Raw genomic sequence first — 27,673 nt, 5'->3', positions numbered from 1 at the left:
TATGTGATGCTAACTGAAATAATTCTTGTCTTATTTTATATGGTACTTACCTGTGCATTCCTCTGTCTCTTTTTTTCTTTTGGGTGTTTTGGCCATACTGAACTGACTCTTCCAATGTGTATGGCATACAAAAAAAGAATAATGCCATCATGTCCTGCATGCACCTGACAATACCAGAATTAAAAATCAAGGAGGAAATAATCCTGTACTTAAAAAGGTGAATATGGTAGTTACAGAATCAAGCTAAGGAAACCTTGTGCAAGTGGAACTGGAGCTGACAGTGCTTGTTAAGGTACAAACTTCAGGAAAACTCTGCATACTTGCCAGTTTATAGCCCAGCTGAAAGTCATCAGTTTGGTACTTCCTGTATTACTTCCCAGAGCCCAGTGAAGAGATGACATAGTTTTCATCTGAAACATTTTTTTTATCCCTCCTTCTTTGGCCTCCACTAGCACCCAAATTTATACTAATATGTAGCAACAGAGAAAAATGTCCTTTTAGCCTTTCTTACATCAGGATGCTGGCACATCTGTACCCCTAAACACCTGGCTTGTCCTAACTCTAGGTCTATCAGTTCATTAGTTGTCTGTCTCCATCTCCTAAATACCTAAGTAGTGGTTATGTATTTAGGCACAAACTAAACTTTTAGAATATTTCAACTACTATACTTCATAAAAAAACAGAATTCAAAAGGTTTTCATCCTCTGCAAAGACTGACATACATATGATACGTTGAATATTTGAACTGACTGAAGGAAAACTATATTAATACAAAACCACAGAGACATTTAGAGGTGGCTAACAGAGAGGAATGTAACAGGAAAAAGGCAATTTATAGGGCTGGATATGTTGAAATGGTTACATGTATGTTAGTGATACGTGTATTAGAATACACATATATGCACATTTTTCAAATGAACATAAATGGAAACAAGTTTCCACTGGAAATGTAGAGGGAGCAGAGGATGGTCCCAAAATACAGCTTATTTCAAGTATCATCACAAGTTCAAAATACAAAATGGATTACAGAAACTTTTCACTTTCCAAATGAACAATATTCTGCTTCCAGCAGACTGCTGTGATGCCTTAGTAGTTTTATTAGAGCTGGTGAAGTATACGGAGACATACAATGCACACGAAAATACGCAAACTGAGTGGTGAACCTGATCTGATGGCTCAAAGCAACGGTTTTCCTTTAGGTTTTCTTATACACAGTGCTAAGGGTGTGGTCTAAAAACTGGACATAAATTCATGAAAAGCCCAAATCACCAGAGCACTAAATTTCTTGTACTTCCAGGAACTATAAACTAGCAAAGTAAACTAGTAACGGACAGATTTCAGGAGCAGAAAAACATGTCAGGAAATCTAACAGTCAGTTCATATTATGAATTAGACTAATAATCTGTAATATAGTATTAAGTTTAGGAATTAAAATTTTGATTTCTAATGGGCTGACAAGAAACTGTAATTTTCTGGAACATTCTCATTAAATAAATTAGACTTGACAAAGCAGTGCTTATGCATGCACTTAACTTCAGGTAAACAAGCAGTTTCCACAAATAATCATGGTCAGTATGTTTTAAAATGTGAATATTTGCAGCTCTTTTGAAAAAAAGAAAGAGAACAATTGTGGAGCTCAGGTCGCCAAAAAAAAGGTCCAATAATCTGAAAATCTTGATTCCTATCAGAGCACAATTATTCTATATCATTAATATAAGTCTAAACACATTAGAAATGCTCTCAAAAACCAGCTTAACCATGCTATTTCTAATAAGGGAAATTATCTTGACATAGTTAACAAAAATCTTGCCTACAAACTCTGAATTAAACTTCATCATGTTTTGTGAGGGCCCATATATTCAACTACAATATAGCCTGGATATTTGTGATCAACTTCAAGTTGTTTAAAAGGAAAAGAAAAAATCTGGTAATACGTAATGAGCGTGAACTTCTAAATAGTTCTATATATTTAATTTTAATTAGAAATGAACTATCCTTCTTTCTTGTGACAGAAAAAAAAAAAAAATAAAATCAATGTCATATTGTGCCCAAGCAGTTCAGGTGAAGAACTGAAGGACCAAGTGAGCAGGACCCTGTTCCTGACTCTTTGCTGAACTCCAGAGATGACTGAGACCAGACTGCTGAAACATGGGCTAGCCTGGGAGTGTCTAAATATACCCTTTGAGTCCAATGGGAAGACTCAAGTGCTGGGCTGGATCACACTCTTCTCCCATGTGTGTCTCAACTTCAGATTTGCAAAATCGTAACAATACTTCTTTTTTTCTCTTGAACTTCATCCATGTCGTCTGTTTAGTTTGTGGTCCTACAGCAGGATGATCTCTTACTCTGTCTTTATCTACGGCCTAGCACAATGGGACTCTTGGCTTGACAGGAGCCTCCAGGCATTAGTGTGTTACAAATAACAACTGGGACAACAATGCACTGTTGCTTCAGTTTTGCTAGCTAGGTAGACCAGAGAGTGGCACCAGCTAGTAAGCACCTTCTCATGGCAGGAGAATCTGCTAGAATTAGAGCTGTTGCCCCAGTGGAGCCATAAGCCTTCAGAACAAAGCACTCTTGCACCTCCATAGTCAGTCTGCAAAAAGTAAATGATGTAGGTAGAACTTGGGAAATGTATAGTCTTGAGTCAAAGCACTATGGAGCCAACAGCTTTGGATCAGCCTCTGTACACACAGTATTTATAGTAAAAACCAAAGTGTTCTAAGCTGTTAAGTGTTATTAAGTAAAGAATATTTTCTAGAGATATATGATTTCATCCTGACAGAATCCCTTCAAGCACTGCCAAGAAAATTGAACACTGCACAGGAAAAGTAAACACACTTCTACACAAAGACCTCCCAGACTAGTTCTAAAAAAATGAAATTATTGTCATTTTTATGTGGTTAAACCATATGAAAGTGATACAAAAGAACTCTTCTTGTTTCTAAAATAAACATTCATCAGTGTGGAGAGAGGTTTGCCTAGAAGTGTCTTACTTAACATTTGACACCTGCCTGCATAGAGACATTCCTCAGTACACAAGGGCTGGGTGGCAGCTATGTATATGCACATGCAACAGACTGAGTAAATCACATACTATGTCAATCCTGGCTTCCTCTTGTCCTCTGTTAACCTGTGTGTCCTTCATTGGACCCTGCAGACTGAGAAGACTAATCAGAACCCATACATCTCCTCCCTCCCTTTTCTGTTACTGATCTGGAGCTGTGTTTGCAGCAAATCTTCCTGTTTCATAGGTGTGAAAGGCTTTCTTGAGGCTCCTTTAGCAGATTTATCTTGGGTTGAGTCAGTATCCTCAGTGTCAGGTTTTAAAATATCATCCAGAATGTAATCTGAAACTCTGGACAGCAGAGGGAGTTACTGTCAATCCTGTTTGAGTAGCATACTTTCCTGAAGTGAAGCTACAGGATTGAGATGAGGACTCCCAGGTCAGTTCCTGGCTGTATCATCAAACTAATATCAAAGAAAGGGGCATAAAAGGTAAGAATTTAACTACAACTAATTTTTCATTCAGCTGTGAAATCACCCACAGTAAAATCAGACTGCTCCTTTGAAATGAAGTGTGAGAGCTAAGACCACCATCCAGGTGTTTAAACATGGATCTGAGTCCCTAGGAAGTGATCTCCCTACTGCTATGGTTCAGTTCATGTTAGAGAGAACATTACAAATATACATACAGTATACACACACATCAGAGAAAAACTGCAATTTAACTAGGCTTTGAAAAAGTTAATACTTGATTAAGAAATAAAAATGAAAAGGCAAGGTACTTTTAAATTAATAGCAGCAGCAACACAAAAATAATTTACTCTTAGTAGTTATTCAGTGCCAGCCTGACAAAATCTGTTGTTCAGTATCACCAACATGAAGGGATCTGAACAGACAGGGAAGGTTTCAGGGGATCATTGTGCACAAGAGAGACTGAGGTGCTTTTCTTCAGAAAGCATCTTCCTTGCAAGTGAAGGGAATCCATTAAAAAAATGCCTATACAGTCAACACACTTGAGCAGATCAAAGATTCTGGGAGCTGACAGAAGTGGCCTGCATTCAATCTGTAGACTTATCGGTATCAATTAATATTGCAAATCAATATAACTGAATGTGGTGGGGAGCCAATATTTATGTAACAGAGTCAAATAGGGGAAAATAGAGGAAGAACTCAAAAGTCAGAGAAGAACAGAGGGTAAATGGTGTATGCAAGAACTCTACAAATGGCAATTTTGGTTGCTGGAGTAACCTTCTGACACGTTTCAAGCAATATATATAAGGTTGCTTACAGTAAAAAGGTCTTGCTGTCCCTTGAGTTGAAGGCAGAGAACATCAACCATTACAGCAGGTCAGAAAAGAGGGTTTGTGTTTTTCTGTGAATACTTTGAACAGTGGGAGGTTGTCTAGTGGGTCTTTTGGGGGACTACTGCAGATGCAGAATGCATGAACCACAGACGAACGACAACTTCAGGTAAGTGAACTGGTTTGGCAGAGAATTGGTTTGAGAGATTAGCAGATATACTGGCTACTGAAAAGTACCTCACAAGAGACTTTTACTCTGTATGATAGCTGCAGCATTGAGATAAATTACAGCAATGGCTGTCTATTACAGCTTTATTATATTATTACTATTATATAATTATTATTATAGCTACACAGATCAGATTAAGCTTGACAGACAAATGAGTACCAGTTTTTGTCTCAAGTTTAGATTTGGGTTCGTGCTTAAAGCACAAACTTCCTACAAGGAGGCTGTTCAATATTTTATAAGACAGAGTGAAAATGGATCCGTTGTAGCTCCTTTCAAAAATGAAGATAGGAAACAGCTGAGGAATAGAGTAAATCAGTGTAAAGTTGGAAACCTGGTTAAGAAGTAATATAGGGAGGTTTGAGGAATAAGACAGAAATTGCATGAATTGCACTTACAATGGCAGATACTGAATGAATAGTGCACGAAGGAACATGCAGTTTGGGAGCTACAGAGGAGTGGCATAATAACCCTTGGCCTAAACCTGCATCAAAGTAATGCAAAAACACAAGAACCACTAATTCATGAAATAAATTGTGTACATCAGTCTATGAAGTGCTCTCATATGGTTCTTCTGAAAAGAAGCACAGGGACAGTTTAACACCCTGCTGCCCATGACAGTGCTGCTTTATATCAAAGTCTCCCTGGCTCTTTTCACACTGGTCTTCTCCATGCTGGACTGTCTCATAAGTCAACACCTTTTCCTAGGCCTAACTTTATGTCATATGAAAAATGTTAAAATCAGCTGTTCTTGAAGGAAACATCAAGAAGCTTACAGACACCAGATGACAAAGAAAGAAAAAGCTCAGCAGGTGAGAAACATGTGCAATGAACTGATTATTTGTAATCTGAAATACCATCTAAAATGAACCATTTTACAAATGAGATAGTTGAAAATGCCTGTAGATGGCATGGAAAGAACATACAAGAAGCCTGACTTCACAACCTGTAAGATCAATATTCATGAACATGTGGTTTTGTCCCACAGAGTAACAAGACTCTTCTGAAATCTAAGCATGCCTTTGCTGAAATGATCAGTGCAGGAAAGAAGTCAAGGAGATGGCACTGGATTGAATGGACAAAGCAAGCAGATTCATGAATGAAACAGTGTTCAGATAACAGTGAGTGGGCTTAAATAGTTCTCTAGTAAATCCAAGTTTTATGAGCAGGTCTGCCACAAAACTAGCAGATAACATAAGCTTCTTGCTGACCTGGCTGGAAGCATTACAGGGATAATATTTTCATTAGGATGAACCATTCCTGAACTATTTCGCCAGTGCAGAATGTGCAAACAGACTGTGTCTCAAAATCAAGCACACAAGGTTTTTCTCTAGTTTTTTAGTAGGGTGAGGGGAGAACAGTTGAACTTAGGTATATATATATCTATATGGTACTGTGACTGAACTCAGGAAACTCCCAATGCCTGCTTATGTTTGAGTTCCCTTCAATGCCCTTCTTGCAACATACTGTTAGTAAGGCAGTGCAAGAATTTTGTTCGAAGAGCACATCCAGATCCAATATTTCCTTTTTACTTCCCCTTTGAGATCCTGAAACTATGACTGATAATCTATTTAGTAACTCATTCACTCTTCTGCAATAAAAGGTGTTTTTCCTCACATTGACATGCAGATATCCAAATATGCAGGAGCTTTTCACAGAGTGAGCAGGCTCTAAACTTGTGTTACACCCATAAATAACCAAAACAACCACGGTAAAGTATTCAGATTCATTGAAGTATCAAGCAAGATCTGAGTCTGAAATGCATGGAAGGAAATGTTATTATATTCAAAATGATGATGTCAGAAAAGTTACTATGTATATAGACAAACTTGTACTAAAACACTTCATATCTCCATCCTAATAATTATACCAATATAGGTATCTGTGCAGAATCCACAGACTACAGAATGGCGACTTAATACACTTCTCCCCTAACTTTTCCTGAGTGAGAAACTGGCTTTTTAAATCTTGGAGAAAATAATGACTTTAGACAGTACAGTTTGCTTCTTCATGGGAAGGGGAATGAATTTGTCTGACATACCCAAACACCTTTGTTCAGATCAGGAACCATGACAGTATAACTATAATGATTTTTAAAAATCTCCAAATCCCAAACTTCCATCCAGTTTAGTTATAACAATACGAATCTGTGGATCCATTGGGTAGTAATTAAATGCATTGCTGTTCACCTCTGTGTGAGTGGTTCAAGTCTTTCCCAAGCCTGTGAACGACCAAGATCTACTAACACCTGGTTGCAGTGTCGACTACATCAGCTTAGTTACATTTCTAATGGGTGACTGTACACCACAAACTCTACTCCATCAGTGAGACCATCAATGTTTAACAGCATTAGAAGAGACGCCAGAGGAATGGAGATCACATAACTGAAGATGGAAATTTTCATGGACATAAATAGCAGGGCTTGCTGTGCTTCTGCAGATATGACAGACCTACTTGGCAGATACAGCACTCTTTGTTTAATCAGTCTGGCTCCTTCTACAGGTACTTCACTCACTCAAACTGAATGGAAATGAAGGCTCCTCCTTCATTTATTTCATGTGTGAATCTTTCTGATGTGTAAGTATGGTACAGAACTGTACAGTACATTTTCAGCACTTCAGGGCCATATTTTTATTCTCCTTTTACATAAATTATCTTTTCATCCACAAAGGTTTATTGGTTTGAAAGCACTGAGTGTTCCTCAGACTACTGCTATAATAAGTTACTTCAGCAGTACTGTATATAGAAGATATAATGGTGCTCTTCATTTCACCCCACTTTTTAAAGGAAGTGATGATGCTTTGTAAATCAAACATTTATAAGACCCTACAGCTTATTTCACAGGTTAATGCTGCAGTGAAAAAGTTCATCCTGGCCATTATGCTACAAAACTCTTGACTTAGTTTTATATTTGGCACAAGAGCAAAGGCAGGCTCTTTATTATCACTGTTGGGAAAACTTTCTTTTGGGAGTGAAATCCAGCTGTTGAGGCAGTAAATTAATACTCAAGAAAACTAAGAATAAATTTAGAGAAAAAACTAAGAAGTAGAAGTTAACATATGAAATGCTGAAGTGAGAGCATATTTGTTCAAAATATTGACAAATATAAACTGGCAGTGAATATTAAGTTCTGCTTAGCACAGGTGTTAAACAGGAGAAGCGTGGAGAGATATGGACTGTATTGAGGTGACTCAAACTGGGAAATTAACAGTGCCAGGAAAAAAAGAAATTATCCTCTGCAGAGCGACTCACTAAGTCCCTACCATGACTTTAAGCTCATACTCATCACAAACCAAGCTATAAAAAACCTGTGGTAGGACATGGTGAGATTGTTTCAACACAAGGGTGTACTGACTTGGCGAAACTTGTGACCTGGAGATTTGTGTAGAGGAAAATAATCTAGGTATATAGGATTCTGAAAAAGAAGTGTAATCTACCATTCTTTGAAGTAAAAAGGAAATATGGTATAACATTAAAAAAATTATTTACAATCGCACTTTAATATTTTATGAACATAGTAGTCCGAATGGAAACTGAAACGGAGGAAAATGTCTATGAATGAAATCCTATCTAATGAAGGAACCATCATATTATTTAAAAAAGCAAAATGGCTGGGGATGAGGTCTGAAATTTTAAACTAGAAGAGCTGGAGGCAGACTGTGATGGAGACTCCTGAGCTGCTCCACTGACCCTGGCAACTTTCAAGTTGTTTTGCATCACATTTAGATGTGACACACGTGGCTGAAAAGGACCACTCCCTACAGGTCCCCTTGGCAACTTCACTGCAACTGCTGTTGAGTAAGAGATACAAAGAAGCATGCAATTACTCTTCCACCACAGGCAACCCATACAGTGAGAAAGGGGAAGCGTGGGCTGTCAGGCGTATCTTGGGTAAGCTCTTAAGAACTGGAGAGAGTAGAAAGGGGGAGACTGTATTGTAAAAAACGGGAGAGAAAGATAAATGTTTTTAGGTCACAGATTAATACATTTTAAGGCCAGGGTGGTATGCAGTAGTGAAGGGTAGGCATACAGGTAATGCAGGTACAGCATAACAGAGCCACCTAGAGACAACAGCCTGTTTAGTCATCTTTGTACAGTCCTGTCTTTAGCAAAGTAAGCCTAGACAAAAAATGGGATTATGGTTCTCCCACTGAGCCCATGACTCCTGTTTAAGCTGTTTCTCAACCTAAAGGCTTCAAATAAGGGTCAATCTACGGTGTCTAACAGCATATTCCTTCTAATGTTTGAGTCTCCAATCTATTCCACCAATGGTTCAAGCTGTGGCCTGTGATCCCAGGAGGCTCTGTGGGCTACATCTTAAGAAGCTGTCAAAGACATTCTCAATGCACTGCAGTTCAAAACAGACTTAAATACATCCCATTTAAAAAAAAATGTCAGGGGTTTGTCCTCACAAAACCCTCCCACACCCTCCCACACACAGAGGTCACCTGTAATGGATTACAGAAAGTTCTGGCCCTTCCACACATATTGAATTAATTTCAGATTGTCGAAAGGAGCACATCTTACACCTACCAGCAACCTAATGCCTCATGTCTACAAATACATCAAAAAACATGTTGATTTTTTTTCTCTTTTATAGTTTGACTTCATCTGGGAAATGAAATAGAGCAAAACAGATGGATAATACTGCATTCACCAAATAAACATTAAAATAATAATTATTGCACAACACAAAACAAGCAGCTGCAGGGGAAAAAAAGAAGAAAAGGAAGAGAAAAAGAAGATACTCTGCAATGAGCTAGATCTCAGCCTAATTCAGGGCTATCTTGACCCTTCAGTCAGGTATCAGTACTGCCTAGATGGCTTCCTATCTTTTCTTGCTAACAACAGAGGCTTGAAGGAGTAAAGGGAAATGTTGAGGTGAAATCATGTGCTATTCCTAGAACCGCCTTCTTTTTCTTCACTGTTTCTTTTTGGTTTTGTAGCATTCAGCCGTTCCTTGTCGTGTAGGAATAAAAATTGTTTTGAAAATACACAAGAACAAAGCTGTAGAGATTGCCCGGAATTTCTTCCATTTTCAGCCATCTGGCTTTCATTGCTTTGCTTCTCTCTCCACTTCTCTATACATGTTTACCAAAACTTTTCAACACGCATTGATCAAACTATTGAGCAATTATAATTAATAGCACAGTTACAACACTCTCTTTCACCCCTTTGGTAGAGTTTGTTGGGTCACCAAGAGGTGCTTATGCTGTTGCTGTTATAAACAAGAGCAAATATATCTGACGAGATGATGACTGCCTCTGTATTTTGGGTTGTGGTGGCTAAGGAAAAGACACATTTTGGATGTAAGTCATTTTATTGTTGAAAACCATAAGACAACATTGAAACAGGGTTTTTCTGATTGCTTTTGGAGTAATTTAGAATACAAAAATAGCAATTAGCAAAACTGAGTGATCTGCCCTTTCATTTTTTGAGCTTAGAGAAGAAATTTCTAGACATTGAACAGCTACTCTGCATTTACTTCTGGGAAGACTGTGCTCTGCTCAAGTACTGCTATGAAATTCTGGAAATGCTATAGGTTGTTTGACACAAATGAAGTAACTGAATGACTGAATTAAAATGGTCATAGTCTACATTCCTCTCTTTGCTGGAGAAAGCATGCTGGGTCTCCTCGTACATCAAAACAAACTATATCCTTTCTATAGAAATATCAAACATGAGCATACCAAGTTAATGATACAAAATTTTGCTCTGTACCTACTGTGCTGAAAATCAGTTATTAGCTCCCAATTTAGCAATCAGCTCCATAGTGTTTCGCTATTTCTTAGTTTAGTGCAAAATGGGAATTTTTGTTATACTGTTATCCAGGAGAAATGGGACTGGGCTCTTTTTCTGCTATTGTTCTTGAATAAGCAAAAAAACTCTCTACAAAGTCTGAAACCACAAGAAACTCAGCTGCTCTGGGATTTGAATATGGACGAAATATTCCAATTTTTGTGTGCAACTCTTCCTGGTTGTTCTTTCTTCTGTAAGAATCTTAAGTATGAGATTTTGCTGACTCCATACAGCTGTGAATATCTGAAGACAGATTTCTGTGGTTTAGTTTTTCTGTCTCTCTTCATTGGACTCAGAATAGTAATATGCTAAGATATTAAGCCAGCATTTCAATGGAAATCACAAAATTCTCTCAGCTGCTATACAAGCGCCATCACCCTTCAGTGTTTTCATAAATCTGAAGTATTGCCAGTATATTCTAGTTTTTACCATATTTTGTTCCAGGAGAGACAAGAGCAATTAGGAATTGAAGAGGATGATGATACCACAGACTATTTTCAAGGTGAAGTATTAACTGAGTAATGAAGTCTTCCAGTCTATGCACATTTATTCTCTGTAGGGAGCAAAAAGAACAGCAACAGTGAAGATGCCTTCAGCATCATTCTTCTTACGTGTCCAAAAAGAATGATGAAACAAAACCAGAATGAAATTACTCTTCACTGACTGCTCCTATAGTACCTGTCTCGAGGTGTATGCCTTCTGATGCTCCAGAAAGGCTGACTAGATTCTGTGGTTCAATGCTTTTGTTTATCTGTATTAAACCAGCTAAACCAATTGTTGACCAGGAGAGGCTACTGAGACTGTCATGTGTTACCAACAGTGCCTGCAGCAGAAGCAACACTAAGCTTAGAAGTTCTAAATTTTAAATGTTCTCCCTCTTAAGCTCAACAAGATCTTGAGCTGTATTAAAGTCTAGACACATGCATTAAATTCTAAACAAGCTGTTTTAGTTCAAGAAACGTCACTGGAATAATTTCTCTAAATATATTAGGAGGGAATTTTTGTTCTTTTGGGCAAGACTTCTCAGCTTTTTCTTCATGCTATGGACAACATTCCCTTGTCTACTGAGACACCTGTCACAGTCTCAGTTACCTTTTCAGCAGACTGCCTCCTCTACCCACCACAACTGCATGCTCCAACAATCACTTAAATATCAAGGACATTTTAGGAAAGTGTTTTTCATATTTTTAGCTTCAGTTAATGCACTTTAGCAGCTGGAAAACAGAGAGAAGAGCCAGCACTATGAGACCAGCCAGCTCTATAAACCATCAGAGAAAGCTCTGGGAACTATCAATGGTTCACAGATCACATTTTGGGAACTTCTGCAACAGGGATCTAAGTTCACAGCCATAGTGGTATTACAAGTTTTGGACTTGTCAGTCAATAGTAATGCCTTTATCAGCATTCATAAACACAGGATTTCAACCTAAATTTCCATCAGATTCCTGGATCAACATTTCTTGAAGTAGAATTCTGAAGCATCTTATGATTAAAACAAAGAGAATACTCTAAAGCCTTTTTTTCCCTTTTTTTCATGTGTTTCAAGTCTTAAGACTGTTGTAATTAATGATTATAAATCAATTATCTTTATACACTAAATACTGTCCGTTTAATTAATATAACATTGTATTTAATACAGTGACAGTAGTAGATGTAGCACTTCAGAAGCTTGCAGGAAATAAGGAAGTTATCCTGTCACAGCCTGTCTAGGAGAGACATCAACTTTCCTTCTTGCTGCTCTTTCCATTAGCCATGCTGCCTGATGGCTGCAGCCTTGAGTTTTAGGCCTCCTTGCTCTTACCAGAGGAGCCATTTTGCAGAACGTGTGCTGTTCTTCATCTTATGCCACTTAAATCTCTGCAGATAGGCAATTTCTTCCAGACTAGGGGGGGGGGGGGGGGCGGGGCTGGAGGTAGAGGAGATATATATACAGGGAAGGGAGTCATTTCCTCTTTTCTCAATTGCAGCCCTAGGGGTACATGAAAACTTCTTAGTCTCCTGCACAGTCTCAATTCCCCTTCACCTCTGCTTCACAGTCTGATTCTCACCTACAGTATGATCATCTTGTAATCCATGGAGTGAACTACACACCCAAGGTTGTTTAAACGAGTTCCACGATGGTAGGAAGGTTACCACAGTGGTACGGATTATCACACAGACTAATTAAAAAAGTATTCACTCAATTTCTTAGACTACTTTTATAACAGAACTCACATAAATACTGGCCTACATGACTGTAATTTTTTTTCTTAACCATATTTAAGATGGTTATTTATTTATTTTCTGTGTCAGAACTGATAGGTGATCAATCTCCTACCATGCACTCTCAGCTCCAGTGAGGCTGCTACCTATCAATTACAATGAGATTTCCATCTCCAAAGTTCTTTTCAAGCATTAATATATTTGTGTGTTAATGCCAGCAACACAGACAATTTAACAAAGTCAGGGTTGCAATATCCTCATAAGCAATTCTTATAATGCTTTGGTGAAACATGTCAGCCTATTTGGCTTTGCTTGTCACAGACTCAAAACCCTGATCATCCAATCAAACCATTATTTTTGTCCTTATTATTCTTGAATGCTGGCCATATTTGATGCCATTTTTGATTTTTAATGTGAACTTTCTCTGTGTACCCCAAATCTACTAATATTCATAATGATATACCTCTGTATATGCTACTGTCACATAAAGCATACATATATGCTCTAAGGAATATCTACCGCCTGGACAGGACTGAGAGTTTCAAATAGTCCAAAGTTATAAATCAATGTATTTCAAATCTGTCACACTACCAGAAGAGAGCAAATGCACCTGTGTACAGCTGTAAATATAGGCATTATGTATACAGTATATCTTGAAGACTTGACAGGCCCAGGTCTATTTAAATAAACCACAGGAACATCATGACAGCTATTTTCTGTCATAGAGGGTACCGATGTGAATCTCTACAGACAAAGATCTGCTATTTTTAGGATCAGGATTGTGGAAGCTGCCTGAAGCCAGGGAGGAACAGATTCTGCAAAATCTTTTGTGAGAGGGGAGGTTGCAGGTCTCCTTAAACTTGAGACAACTCTGGGTAAAGTTAAGCCAATCCATAAACTGTCTGCCTGCAGGACCTGAATAGGTAAGCGGTCTGAAGTTTGCCCTTTGGCTTTGCACCTCCCGGTCAATACGACTGTGGTGTTGTCCTGGTTTCAGCTGGGCTAAAGGTAAATTTTTCTTAAGCTGTGAGGGGGCATAGCTGGAGTGCCAGACCCAGATTTCAGTTGGGATAGAGTTAACTTTTCTTGAGCTGGAAGGGGGCACAGCTGGAGTGCCAGATTCAGATTGGCCACTGGAATATTCCATATCATGTGGCATTATGCTCAGTATATAAAGGAGGTGGGTTCTCACTCGTTTCCATGTTTGTGACACCTGGATCTTCATTCTGTTGAGATTGTTGGCTGGGAGAGGGCTGGGTATTAGTTGGCGGGTGGTGAGCAAGCACATAGTGCATTATCTGTTTGTACTTTCTAATATTGTTTTGTTTTGTTACAATCACTAAACTGTTTTTTATCTCAACCTACAAGTCTCCTCTTGTCCCTCCAGTTCTCTTACCCATTCCCTGGGCAGGGAGGGGTTGAGCAACCAGCTGCACGGTGTTTGGCTGCATGGACAAGTTCAAATCACAACAGGCGTGAAGAGGCTTCATGACAGGCGTGACGAGCTTCACGAGGCTTCATGAGCTTCAACAAGGCCAAGTGCCAGGTCCTGCACTTGGGCCACAACAACCCCATGCATCGGGGAGGTGTGGCTGGAGAGCTGTCTGGAAGAAAAGGATCTGGGGGTTCTAATTGACAAGCAGCTGAACATGAGCCAGCGGTGTGCCCAGGTGGCCAAGAAAGCCAATGGCATCCTGGCTTGTATTAGAAATAGCGTGACCAGCAGAAGTAGGGAGGTGATAGTCCCCCTGTACTCTGCACTGGTGAGGCCACACCTGGAGTATTGTGTCCAGTTTTGGGCACCTCAATACGAGAGAGATATCGAGGTGCTGGAACAAAGCTGGTGAAGGGCCTGGAGAACAAATCCTATGAGGAGCGATTGAAGGAGCTGGGACTGTTTAGTTTGAGGAGAAGAAGGCTGAGGGGAGACCTCATCACTCTCCACAACTACCTGAAAGGACATTGAGGAGAGGTTGGTGCTGGTCTCTTCTCACATTAGTGAGTAATTAGTGGTAATTAGTGACAGAACAAGAGAGAATGGCTTTAAACTGCAACAGGGGAGGTTCAGACTGGACATTAGGAAAAAAAATTTTCACAGAAAGAGTGGTCAGACAGTGGAATAGGCTGCCCAGGGAGGTGGTGGAGTCACCATCCCTGGATGTGTTTAAGGGTCGTTTAGATGAGATGTTGGGGGATATGGTGTAGGGGAGAACTTTGTAAAGTAGGGCTGATGGTTGGACTCAATGATCCCAAGGGTCTTTTCCAACCTGAATGATTCTGTGATTCTGATTCTGAGGCTGTAAGCATCTGCAGTCTGAGAAAGAGCATGCGTGAGGCAGCATGTGCCTCCAGCCTGAAAGGCCATTGGGTCTGGGGTCACAACTTATTTTAAATTATTTTTATAATTTTAAATGCTCTGGGCAACATACTGGACTACCACCACCTACACTTGTGCATTTGTTTTGCTTTTGTCATGGATTCCTCAAAATCTATTAAATGATGTCTGGACAAGACCAAAGAGCTCTGGCCTGGGTATCCTCACATGCAATAACACCAACTCAGCTGCATCGATCTGCTACCTTACTCAGACAGCAGCAGAGTTTTACTCACTCGCATCACCTCTACTCACTTCATGTCAGTTACATGGAGTCCCAGGGGGAGTGGCACAGATTTTCTGAGCCCAGACAGCTGAGTCTGTGGGTACTGCAACCTGGGGAGCCACCTCAGGCTCTTGTCTGCGTGGTTTACTCCTGTACTTCAGCGGTCATTTCAGTAACACCCAGATCCAAGCATCCCTGGTCCTGAACGTCCCAGATTCACAGGGAGCTTGAAGATCAGTTTCTCAACTTCATCAGTGATCACATCTCTCTTAAATCTGGAAAAAAAATATATGCCTGGTGATAAGATATAAGAAGCCTACCTTGCGGGGCAGGGGTCCAGGCTACAGGCTTTCAGCAGCTGTGGAGGACGGCGGCTGGTTACGCAGAGTGTCTCATCTGCAGTCTCCCGGGTTTGTCTGTTGAGACAGGTCACCACAGCCTCCTGGACACCTGCACACAACAACGCATGGTCACACCTAGCTTGCCATACCTGGAGGGGCAGCCAAGGGCAGAGATGGGCCCTGCAGAGCCAACAGGGCTGTGCTGGGGCTGCTGCATGTGTGTGGGGCACAGCCTCATGTCCAGGGCTGCCAGCTCAGGGGCTGCAGCCCTGGCTGCAGAGAGGGAGTAGGCTTCCTCCTGCACAGCAGTAGGGTGTTTGTTGTCCACATCCAAGCATTCTGCCTGATGGTCTCTGATGAGTATGGTATGAATGCCTACTAAAGGAGTATGTTTCTTGACACAGCATACCTGACTGAGTAGTGAAAATTGCAGTTCCTTTTCTCTCTTCTATTGGGAAAAGTTTTCACTTGTAACTCTTGCAGTTTTCCAGAGTCATACATTGTTTACAGCACCTTTTGTGTCCTGTTCCCCAGCCAGTTGGGAAACGGCCTGATCAAAACAGTGCATGGGATGCTGGGCTTTTACTTGCTCTTGCTTTCAGTCTCACTAGTCATCTTCATTGCAGTGAAAAGTCCCTGGGTTCATTCACCACTTACCTTCCCTGGACAAAAAATTGTCCAGTGCTCTCTAGTGTCTCATCCTTTCACTGTAAGCACAATGAGGCTGTTTATTTGTCAGTCAAGCAGGCTAAGGTGTGAAGATGGCTTTGGCCTGTTATATTATGTCATGAACAGCATGTTATATTATAAGCAGCAGTATGATTGCTATATGTGCAAAAGTAAAGTAAAACAAGGTCAGACAATTCAGCTGCTCTCAGTCATTATTCTGCATCCACAGACCTGTATCTACACTGAAGATACAAATCTGCAGGGTTTTATCTGAGAGCTGGGACAGAACAAGGGTAGCTGTTGGGACTAAGAGAGAAGGTGGAAGATACGGCAATTATGTTTTAAATCAGGAAATCCTTGGTGATACCAAATTCCTTATGTACTCTTCAGCATACCAGTTATTCTGTCTCACTTTTCCTATAAATAAGGTAGGAGTATTACAGTTTTTTTTGGATCACAAGGTTAGAAAGCTAGAAAATCAGGGATTGAAACACTACATACCATAGGAAAGAGTATTTAGCGAGTGATTATCTACTTCTTCCCCAGGGGGTCTGAGGATAATAATTCATACGAACTTCCTAAAAATCTATTCAACAGTTGTTCAAGCAAAGTGGAAGTATGATTTTTACATACAACCCTACTTCTTGAGTTAGGAAAAAGATTAGCTGAACTCATAAAAATTGCATCATCTTCTCAAAACCAAGAATTAGTTTTCAAAAAATATCTCACAATCTTTTGAAGACACTAATGTTTTTTAAAAAAAGTGTGTTGGAAGAGCTTGAACAGCTCCAAAAGCAGTATAACAATACTGGTAATACCTTTTGTTGTTTCTAATGCCACAGCACATGTTGTTAGCAAACAATGATAGCATATTATTCAACAGCACCAAAGTGCTGCAACTCATTGCAGTTCCTGTACTCCTGAAATTCATGGATTCATTCCCCTTATTCTCAGCACAGGCTGAGGAGAGGCTCAGAGCAAAGTGACATGTTGAGCAATTTATTGGCTGCTGTGTGTGCAAGCCTATTCAGGGCACGCCTATGACTCAAGGATAGGTAGTGTCTCCACTGTACTCAAGGTGCTGAAGAGAAGAAAGAAATTTGACATTTTTGAATGTGGACATAAACATCGAAATTACCAAAGTCCCTGAAGGCAGCCAACATTGTTGTGGGTTTCCTTCTTTACAAGGTGGCCCCATATTTTCAAGCTGGTTTGCTATTCAAGTAATTTCCCAAAAGACTTAAAAAAATTCTAAAAAGGATAGCCCATTGAAAAAATAAAACAAATGGTAGTGATTTATTTCTAGGAAAACAAACCAATGAAACTTCTATACATAATGTTCTCTACCTTGTAATGTTCTTTCCAGCTCAATCATTTTTCTGTTGAGCATGTTATCATATTGTGTACAGCAAACAGAGGCATATGGATTCCCCAGGACAGACTGCTTCTGGCTGCAGAACACAGGTGTTTCTCTACCTGATGGGAAATGACACTGTGTTCAAGTTACTGATCTCTACTTTGCATTGATCACTAGGGCAGGCCTGACAGTAAAACCAATCTGATGAAGCCAGGAGAGAAGGACTGCTAATCCAGAGGTATGGAAACCAGAAAAGTGCTCTTCTTAACACTGTGGAAAGAAACCACCCAAGTCCTACCACATGCTGGTGACATCATTCTGTTTGCTAGGGATACAGCTCACTCACCATCTGTATGTGCTGTATGTTTTTCTTTTCAGATCAAAATTTAGTAAACTGATCATACTTTCACAGCTTCAATTTTTTCTCTCTGAAGTGTGTCACTAATGAGCTCATGACCAATGACTCAATTACCTTAACACTTTTGCATTGCCTGTTTCAGTGTTGACTATCCAAAACCAATTGACTGCGAGGTCTTGAATTCAGCCTTTTCTCTGTTTCTCAGATAGATGGTTTTGTTTTACCAAATTCACATAGCCAAGTTCTGTTACTACTGCTCTTCAATTTTCAGCATTCAACCTGCTCCAAACCTTCCAGTGGGTTCATTCCACATGCTTATTCCTGTCACCTAAGTCATCTCTCATTGTATTTGCAGCAATTTTAGTCTATTCTACCAGCATTCTACTCGCTTATTGTAATTTGCTTTCAGAGATTCTTACAACTTTTTACCTTTTAAAGGTACTAGTAATCTTACCTGACAGCATGGGTATTGAAAAAGGCTCCTGCCTGAATTTAACCAGTCTGTGGTGCTAGACTATGTGTTGACAGAAGTTTCTGGCTCTAATAGCTTGTGCCAGTGACTGAAAAAAAAAAAAAAATCTGGCTTGCTCCAGCAGCAAACAAATGTGCTCAGAATCATTTTCTTCAGCTTGTCCTTGAACCTTGCACTGAGTATATCTCAGCATACTGGTAACATCTGTCCCTCTGTTTTTGATAGGTCAATGCAGCAAATGGTTATAAACTTTAGATCAAGGATGGATCATTGAATGTTTTAGAGAATATAAAGACCTTTGGTTATCCATGAGAAGTTCCACAGTACAGAGATAATTAAAAAATGTATATGAACTTCACAAAGTTTATTTGCCAAGTAACTGAATTCTAAACTGCACAATATTACCAGAACAAAAAGCTGTCTTCTTTAAAATTGCCTTCCCCGAAAAAAGAAATCAGTTCTCAATAGGAAATCACAGTATAAAAGGGTATAAGGGTGGGAGATGAACCTAGGCAGTTTAAATTCACTTTCAAAATACCACCAAATGAGATTTCCTATGTTTATATCTACCAGAATAGAGTAATTGTTACATGATATTTGATGACAGCTCTGGGAAATGAAGCCACTAACAGCAGACAAAATGACTAATTCCTTCTGGTTGCTACTTCTGGGAGGTGAAAGGTTACTTCTGCATCTATCCAATTTCTTCTCTTGAGACTCCAAAAACAATAAAATTAGTTTGAGCAGTCTTGCACCTATGGTTACAAAAATATCTGATTTAGCATCTGCTAATCTGAAAAATTTGGAGTTGATGTTAGACAAAAAGAAATCTTGGCTAACAATTTTTGCTGACAATTGAAAGAAATTAAATTCATAAAGCAAAATGTCTCTAGTATATCAGTATCTGTGAGTTATATTTGAAAAATACACACGTAGTCACTGTATTCAAAGAAGAGGCTTCCTTTCTAGAGGATTTCTAGAAGCTATTCAGATTTCAGTATTCACAGTGTGTCACGAATTGTTACTGCTCATTAGTAGCCACAATATATGACAGCTACTCCTGTAAAGTCAGTGTTCATCACCACTTAGCATATACTAGTGTGATATATGTAGGAAACAAAGCAATAGCATCAACAGTCTGAGAACTCGCTGTGAACCGCTCTAAACACTGAGTACCATCAGCAAGCTAGAAGTAAGCACAGAAAACCTTTGCACTATTTTCTACTACTGTTTTTTTTAAGTTTGTAACTGATTACTGGTGAATCTGTACAGATTACACTATTAACCATTCATAAAGTGCTGAGTGTTTCCAGTTCTACAGTATGTATTCTGTATTAATCTACAGTAATCCTTTTTTTAATAGACTGAAACATGACATGCAAAAAGACAGCAGCTGAAGAAGTCTAGGTTTAATTTAAAAAATACTGCAGCAGACATATTTCTCAGAACTAGCTAAACAAAATGATGGGAAAAAACAGGTATCAGGGAACTGTGCATTAGTAGTTTGTAACATGTGGAAACTGAGACTTCGATTAACTTTGAGAGATTCCAAGTGTCAAGCCTGCTAGCTTCAGAGAATCACACTATTAGTGCTCTTTTACCATATGTTTTCTTTTGCACTGGGATTGGAGCTAATGTCATTTAGTGATAGGCGTTAGGGAACCAGCTGAGCCCTTACAATATAAATAATTTAATATATCTGCGATGTTTGTATCTCCCACATGTATATACTTGCACAGTACAAATCAAGAGATAAAAACTAAGAGTAGCACATGATTCTTAGCTTGTATCACCAGACCACTTTAACATTCAGCTTTTTTTGCCTTTTGAGTGATCAGCTGATACAAGGAAGCAGAAATAAGTGATACATTGGTGTATACATACTCTTGGTGACAGCCTGAGCATGGAGCCTGAAAGTCCTGGGCTAAAATATGCTGTGCCCATGTGTTTTTTCACAGTTTCCATCCATGCCTTTTGAAATAGAGTTGGACTTGATGATCTTACGGTTAGACTTAATGATCTTAAAGATCTTTTCCAGCCTAAATGGTTGTATGATCCCAAATAGCTGTAGCAAAGGCACATGTCCGTGGGCATTAACTGCAAAGTACACACTTGAGGAGGCAAAGCAAATCCAGCACAGAAACATCTTGTACTTACCTCCTCCACAGGACTCTGAACACTCAGTAAAGCCCTCATATTCCCAGTCATAGAGCTCATCAAACTCCTGCAAGCTGCCATACAGCAGCTCAGTTTCCTCCAGCGTATATTCGGTTGCCTCCCCACTGCAGGGACCGCTGTAACAGGTTCTCTGAGATACAGGTTTGGGACCTTCACATTCATCAATGGGCAGATCAGCCACAGACTGAGAGAAAGAGAGGAGCACTTGACATTTCACAAGCCGCACCTGGCTGCCCACTCCACAGGTGACACTACAGGTTGACCAAGCCTCAGGAATAAACCTGTGAGAGGAAAAGAGCAAGGCAAGTTATGTCCACAAACAGCCAGGCAAGCAAAGGCAGTATAGTCATGTCCAGGCCAAATTCTGTTTAATAAGAAACAAATGTTTCACCTCATCACAGGGCTATTATGAAATACATGTAAGAGCGTTGACATATTGTCGACAACTCAATGGCAACAGTGGAAGGGCTCTCAAGTGAGCCAATGTGACACCCATATATAAGAAGGGTCAGAAGGATGATCCGGAAAATTACAAGCCTGTCAGCTAGACTTCGGTGCCTGGGAAGCTGATGGAGCAGCTCATCCTGAGTACCATCATAAAACAGATGTGGGACAACCAGATGATCAGGCCCAGTCAGCAGGGGTTTATGAAAGGCAGGTCCTGCTTGACAAACCTGATCTCCTTCTATGACAGGGTGACCTGCTCACTGGATGAGGGAAAGGCTGTGGATGTTGTCTACCTTGACTTCAGTAAGGCCTTTGACACCGTTTCCCACAGCATTCTCCTGGTGAAACTGGCTGCTCGAGGCTTGGATGGGCACACGCTTTGTTGGGTAAAAAACTGGCTGGATGGCCGGGCCCAAAGAGTTGTGGTGAATGGAGTTAAATCCAGTCGGTGGCCGGTCACGAGTGGTGTCCCCCAGGGCTCAGTTTTGGGACCACTCCTGTTTAACATCTTTATTGATGATCTAGACGAGGGGATCGAGTGCAGCCTCAGTAAGTTTGCAGATGACACCAAGTTGGGTGGGAGTGTTGATCTGCTTGAGGGTAGGGAGGCTCTGCAGAGAGACCTGGACAGGCTGGAGTGATGGGCTAAGGCCACCTGGAGGAGTTTCAATAAGGCCAAATGCCGGGTGCTGCACTTGGGCCACAACAACCCCCAGCAACACTACAGGCTTGGGGAGGAGTGGCTGGAGAGCTGCCAGTCAGAGAGGGACCTGGGGGTGTTGATTGACAGCCGGCTGAACATGAGCCAGCAGTGTGCCCAGGTGGCCAAGAAGGCCAATGGCATCCTGGCTTACATCAGCAATAGCGTGGCCAGCAGGGACAGGGAAGTGATTTTACCCCTGTACTCGGCACTGGTGAGGCCGCACCTCGATTCCTGTGTTCAGTTTTGGGCCCCTCACTACAAAAAGGACATTGAATGACTCGAGCGTGTCCAGAGAAGGGCAGCGAAGCTGGTGCAGGGTCTGGAGCACATGTCGTACGAGGAGCAGCTGAGGAAACCGGGGTTGTTTAGTCTGGAGAAGAGGAGGCTGAGGGGAGACCTCCTCGCCCTCTACAACTGCCTGAAAGGAGGTTGCAGAGAGATGGGGATGAGTCTCTTTAACCAAGTAATAAGTGATAGGACAAGAGGGAATGGCCTCAAGTTGCGCCAGGGAATGTTTAGACTAGATATTCGGAAGCATTTCTTTACAGAACGGGTTGTTAGGCGTTGGAATGGGCTGCCCAGGGCAGTGGTGGAGTCCCCATCCCTGGAGGTGTTTAAGAGTCAGGTTGACATAGCGCTGAGGGATATGGTGTAGTTGGGAACTGTCAGGGTTAGGTTAATGGTTGGACTAGGTGATCTTCAAGGTCTTTTCCAACTGAGATGATTCTGTGATTCTGTGAAGTACTCATGTGGAGTTTCTCCTTATATGCAGGAAGAAAGACACATGCTTAGAGTACCTGCCTTGATCCTAAAATGTCTCAGTGCAAGGCATCCCAATATGCATCATGATCCCACTAGGTACTTTTTGCTAGTGTTCAACCTAGATCACCTTTGCCTTTGTTCATACCACAGTTATGTCACTAATAAGTATTGAACAGGCTACTGTTACCAGTTAGTTGCAGTATCACAGGGAAAATAATTTCAGTCAGTGTTCCTGTATTGCAGTAACCATTTTTAAGGCTTAATTTGAAGCCATAAAAGAGATAAAGAACCCACCATTTCTTTACCTGCTTTTTTTTCCCCTTAGCACATTGAATTTCCCTACTCATTAAAAAACAGTGTTCCATTTCTATTCTGGATTTCTTTGGCTGTTGTTTGTTTCAGTGATTAGGAACCCTTACATGCTCCAAATTTTTGCAGCTGAAAATCCACACATACTTTAATAAAAGCACCTTGCAGCCATCATTAGAATAAGAAAACCAGACTGAATTCCTTTTTTTTTTTTTTTTTGTCTGTTTTCCTCAACAATGGAATAATTTCTCAATTTTTCTGTGTTGTCACCACTTTTCAACATCTAAAAAACCAAAACAACGCAGTGCTGAAATTGGCCTAGCATTTTACTCATCATCAAGCAGAAGGGTCACATTCAACTCCATATGACATCATTACTACCTTGTTTAAGTGTAACACGCCTTGTCTTGCTGAGATCATGTTGATCTATGGTGACTCCTAAATATTTCTGGAAACAATGTTTCCAGGGTATTCTGTGACCTGCGTTACTTATGCTTAGATATCTGATGGTGGTATTAAAGCACTGCAGTAATGAATCCAGGTTACAGGGTGATTCAGATAGCTTTGTCTGACTGTCTTGTCTTCTCTATTTGTCATTCTGCCAAACTTTCTGCCATGGGCAAATTCTAGGACAGTGGTTGTAGATATACTTCAAAAACAGATGAGCATGTAGTGGAATCTGGCACCTATCCCATAAGATCCTCACAGAAACAATCCCTATGATAATGCTCTTCCATTAACAGTAAGTGCTTGGGATCTGCCAGCTCCTTCAAACTCAGCAAGTTGGTTTTGGTTTTTTGGTGTTTTTTTGTTTGTTTGTTTGTTTGTTTGTTTTAACTGATACCTTTGAGTGCTAATCTAATGAACTGAAACCTTTTTTGAGACAGGGTCAACTGCCTGACAGAAATTTAGGTCTTTCAGCACCTAATCATATGCATTAGCTAAATTTATCAATAAATCAGAGTTTATGGGATGTATTTTTAATTAAAACATGGCTGTCACTGACAGTATTCATCTCCTTTTGGTCTTTAGATAGGCCACATCAGACTTGGACAGCTTTGCATAGGGCTGAAGGCAATAAACATATCTGTCTCTTCTATGGTCTAGGGCTATAGGAAACTCATTTCTCACCTTGAGAATCCCATGAACAGTCTGATAGGAAGAAAAAGGAAATTTAGTTTTGTGATCAGCATCTTTGAAAGTATTTTTACACATTTCTCTTTTTCATCCACCGCCTTTCTCTAGTTGACAAAAGGACTTTCCCTTCACTCTGGGGTTAGAAAAGGAATCCAAAACCAAGAAAGGAACCTGCTGCCCCATCAGCATGTATGTACCAGGATCCCTGACTATAACAGCATTGCCTTCTAGAGCAGAGAGTGTGCATCTCTTTCTTTACTTTTTGTGGGCATTTATAACATCTTGTTATAAACCTGATATGCACCGCTAGCTCTATATACAGGATGAAAGAGAAAGGAAAGAAATAGATTGTATACATTTTTGGAACATTTGAAACTGTTTATAATGGCTACTTCAAAGATTTCTTTCTGGAGCAAAGCCTTTGAGAAACTAATGATGCAAAGTGATTCCATTTCCCTGCTCTGATACATTTTATCTTAAAAGATCGGTCTTGTTTCAAAGATGGTATCTTTCATTTTGAAAGGATTATAGTTTTTAACAGTACAGGTGGGCCACTCATCTTGTTTTCTCTAAGACTGCACAACTGTTTGATGCGGAAAATGTCCTGTCACAGATTAAACAGACCACATCAGCCACTGGGACGTAGATATTTTGATTAGTTTAAATGTATAGCTTCTTGACCTGAAAAACTAAGAGGTAGAAATCCTAATCAGGTTACAAAATAAAGGAATTGGTCTTAATCAGAAGTTGTCTTTCTTCTATTTTTTAACATTGTAAATTGTTGTGTAACTTTGTTTTATTGAAGAGCTGCTGCATTCCAAACCAAAACGGGTGATATTTTGGCAGGTATTAAAATTACTCATTTAGAAAAACAGAGATACTTCATATACTCAGAATGTTTACACACGATGTATATCACACATACAAACACAGGAACAAAAGAGAGAGGACACAAAAGGGAAGAACATTATTAAAGCAGACTGGATCCTTTTTGAAATGAGGCTTGATCTATAAATGACACATAATATAATATATTATTTTACACTAGTCAGCAACTCATAAAGAAAACACTGGAATTCCTTCAGGAAGTTATATTTTAGTCAGCCTTCTAGGCCTAATTTCTACATTTTAAGTGTTAAATTTGGAAGTGTAATTTAATTCTAATATAACTGTTGGCTGCTAAAGATAGATTTGGTAGAATCAAGAAAGTTGAAAGCAGAAAAGAAAGGGGGGGAACTCAAGAAGATCCTGCAAACAGAATCTTGATATAGGACTTATTATTAGATACTGAACATTTATGTAATGTAAATGTATAATATAAATATACAATTTTCCCTCATCCTAAACCCAGAAAATTACAAAGGCATTCAACTATCTTTGAGTGGTCACTAAGGATAAATGTTGCCAAATGGTGAGCACAAAACACAAAAAATATGTGAATAATAAGTAGTCAGTTCCATGGGTTTAAAGTTATTTGTTCTGCATATAGTGTACCATCCACTGCACAGCATTGTGCTTTTCTGCATGCTTACATCTGAGTCTTCTTTGAAACTTAGGCGTTGGAATGGGCTGCCCAGAGAGGTGGTGGAGTCCCCATCCCTGGAGGTGTTTAAGAGTAGGGTCGACATAACGCTTACGGATGTGGTGTAGGTGGGAACTGTCAGTGCTAGGTTAACGGTTGGACTAGATGATCTTCAAGGTCCTTTCCAACCTAGGTGATTCTGTGATTCTGTGATTCTGTGGAAGTAGTGGAATAGATTTACTGAGAAGTAGATTTCTGGAAACAGGAAATGATGTAGGTGTTTCAGTTGTCATTTTATGTTTTTTAATTAAATCCCACTGTAATAATAGTCCCTATAATAACAACACTAATAAGACAAAGGCAATAAACTAGTTCTAGTAACGTGGCAGTAGTAGCTGTCAGCCAGAAACCAACTGTGCTAATAGCTGTACATATGAACAAAAGGTGCCTCTTGCCTCAGAGAGATTACACTGAGTATTTCATAGCTCTTAGCATACTTCTCCGTGATTAGCATGTTGCCATTGCACCAAAGATCATCTTCTACTATTGCTCTGCACACCAGACATGACAATGCTTCTTACCCAAAGGAAAAAGAGCAGTTAGTGTGTTCTGAGAGCTCTGATGTGAATTTTAAAGAGGAGTCTTCTGCTCCTATTTTAGAGACATCACTATAAGGTGGAGAAATGAAAGCTGGAAGGAGGGAAAATCATGACCTTACTTTGTGATGACTGACTTAACTGTGTCTGCTCCTCTCAACTGCTGGAGTGCTGAGTACATTACATCACCCAGCTCTGGGATGGCTGAAGTGTACCTCTTCCTGTCACCCCCCCAGAATGGGCATCTTTGTGGACAGCAGTGCTCTCAAGCTGGAAAAGGAAAAAGGTTGGAATGAAAGGTGGAAAACTCTCTGAAGAGAACTGGGGGTTAAAATGGATGGTGCTTGTATACAAATGCCTATACTTGTTTCCTTGACCTGTGGGCACTTTTATGGTGATGGACCAGTAACCTTCTCCCATTATATGAACATGCTTGCAAAATAGTGAGTTCTGGATTTAAAAGAGGCATTGTATTTTTCAGTGTTTTTTGTTAGCTGTTGAGGTTTCACAGTTTGCACACGATGATTGTGTTCAGTTGAAGGGACTGTTGTTGCACCATTTGTCATATGCAGCTTAGCTTATGCTGGGCTGCATAATGTGTTCTAAAAATGGGAGAAAAGAAATGTAATGATATTGACATTGATGAATTTCTGCAGGAGTCACTCAGGTGTAATACTGAGCTGGTTTTGGCTCATTGCTTTTGTGGTGTACTACAATCACTGAAATATATTTTAAGGAAATTTTAATATGACAGCAAAACCAGCTTACCATGTTTGTATGTAAAGCACTTAATACAAAATATTGGTCAAACTGTGAAATGCAGAGCAGTCAGCCTTCAGGCTGCACATCCAATGGACCTGCAAGTACAAGCGAATTTCAGTTGTCCACAGAATTTCATCCATACATTAACACTGGGTAGATACCACTTGCCCAGACCAATTTTGCACGGACTATTTGTATTTGTATATATTATTATTCATGTTCACACTTGAGAATGCCCCTTTCAGACAGCAGTGTGTCTAGTGTTTTTTAAAACCTTTCTCTCTTTAAATTATATAAAAGGAATGTATTTAAATATCCAGCTTTTGTAGACTAAAATGTGCTATGCAATGATCACTTGCGTATAAAGGTAGCAAAAGTGATGTCAAAATTTAAGCTGAGAACAACGATGACAATGGGAGTAGTTGGGATAATGACATTTTTTCCTTCAAAACCTGGGCACAGCTAAGGACTGTTGTATATTCCCCTCCATACAGCAACATACATGTAACTAGGGAAGCCAGAAGAAGAGAACTACAAAGAGAGAGTCAATGCTCAATAATGGGAGACCTTCCACAGCAGGTCATAGCGGGTTCAGGGTGAGACTCATGGAGACCTCTGTCAAGTTTTGTGAAGATCTCCAGAACACTTGGTGTACATAGCCACAGCCTCTTCTGTCTAGGACTTGGGTTCCTACAATATGAGTTATGAAGGAAAAAAAAAAAGTGTGTATACAGACTGATGTTGAGTTATGGAGAAAAATAGCTTCCTTTCTTCAGTGCTACTTAATTACATATGGCACTTAATTTTTATTCTTTAATGCTTTTTTTTTCATCCATTGTTAGGTAAATCCATGATTTAGACAAAGTCTGAGGTTTTGAGAACTGCACATACCAGTAAGACTGAGTGTTTGAAGGCACGGACACCCA

At 39.9% G+C, this 27,673-nt stretch overlaps 1 protein-coding gene across 1 annotated transcript in view; it reads right to left on the bottom strand.

Annotated features, from left to right (window-relative positions):
• ADAMTSL1 (ADAMTS like 1) overlaps positions 1-27,673 on the bottom strand; it is a 215,875-nt gene that overhangs the window by 62,771 nt on the left and 125,431 nt on the right. The window contains exons 14-15 of the mRNA XM_074855478.1: positions 20,489-20,790; positions 15,455-15,584 (exon numbers count right to left, since the gene is read on the bottom strand). Coding sequence (XP_074711579.1) covers positions 15,455-15,584; positions 20,489-20,790 — 432 coding nt within the window. The remainder of the gene's footprint in view (positions 1-15,454; positions 15,585-20,488; positions 20,791-27,673) is intronic.

This window comes from Strix uralensis, chromosome Z (assembly GCF_047716275.1).
Source record: "Strix uralensis isolate ZFMK-TIS-50842 chromosome Z, bStrUra1, whole genome shotgun sequence".
Taxonomy (NCBI): Eukaryota; Metazoa; Chordata; class Aves; order Strigiformes; family Strigidae; genus Strix; species Strix uralensis.
Note: the sequence above shows the minus strand (reverse complement) of the source record. Positions and strands in the feature narration are given on the sequence as shown.